The following is a 310-nucleotide window of genomic DNA, read 5'->3' as shown; positions in this document are numbered from 1 at the left end:
CGGCCCCGGCGTCCCCCTGCCGGTCACAGTGTACACGGTGCTGATGGGCATGACGAGGATGGAGACGAGGAGGTCGGTTACGGCCAGCGAGGCGATGAGATAGTTGGCCGGCGTGTGGAGTTTTCTCGTCTGGTAGACCGTGGCGATGACAAAGGCATTGGAGAGCACCGTGGCCAGGGTGACGAGCGCCAGGACGACGGCGAGCACGATCTTCCCGGAGAGGGGGGTGGCATCTTGGTAGGTCCCTTCCTCGGCGCTGCAGTTTCGGCCGTGGTAGGAGTCGTTGGCGGGGAGCAGCGGCGCCTGGCAG

General features: G+C 65.8%; 1 protein-coding gene across 1 annotated transcript in view; it reads right to left on the bottom strand.

Annotated features, from left to right (window-relative positions):
- Positions 1 to 306, bottom strand: part of HTR1B (5-hydroxytryptamine (serotonin) receptor 1B, G protein-coupled) — a gene marked incomplete at its 5' end in the record, with an annotated part of 1,177 nt that extends 871 nt beyond the window's left edge. Inside the window, one exon of the mRNA XM_010151650.1 lies at positions 5 to 306. Within this exon, the coding sequence (XP_010149952.1) occupies positions 5 to 306 (302 nt within the window). The remainder of the gene's footprint in view (positions 1 to 4) is intronic.
- Positions 307 to 310: the final 4 nt, after the last annotated feature.

The sequence above is a fragment of the Eurypyga helias genome, unplaced genomic scaffold (genome assembly GCF_000690775.1).
Source record: "Eurypyga helias isolate BGI_N326 unplaced genomic scaffold, ASM69077v1 scaffold46165, whole genome shotgun sequence".
Taxonomy (NCBI): Eukaryota; Metazoa; Chordata; class Aves; order Eurypygiformes; family Eurypygidae; genus Eurypyga; species Eurypyga helias.
This window is presented reverse-complemented; position numbering and strand designations above follow the sequence as displayed.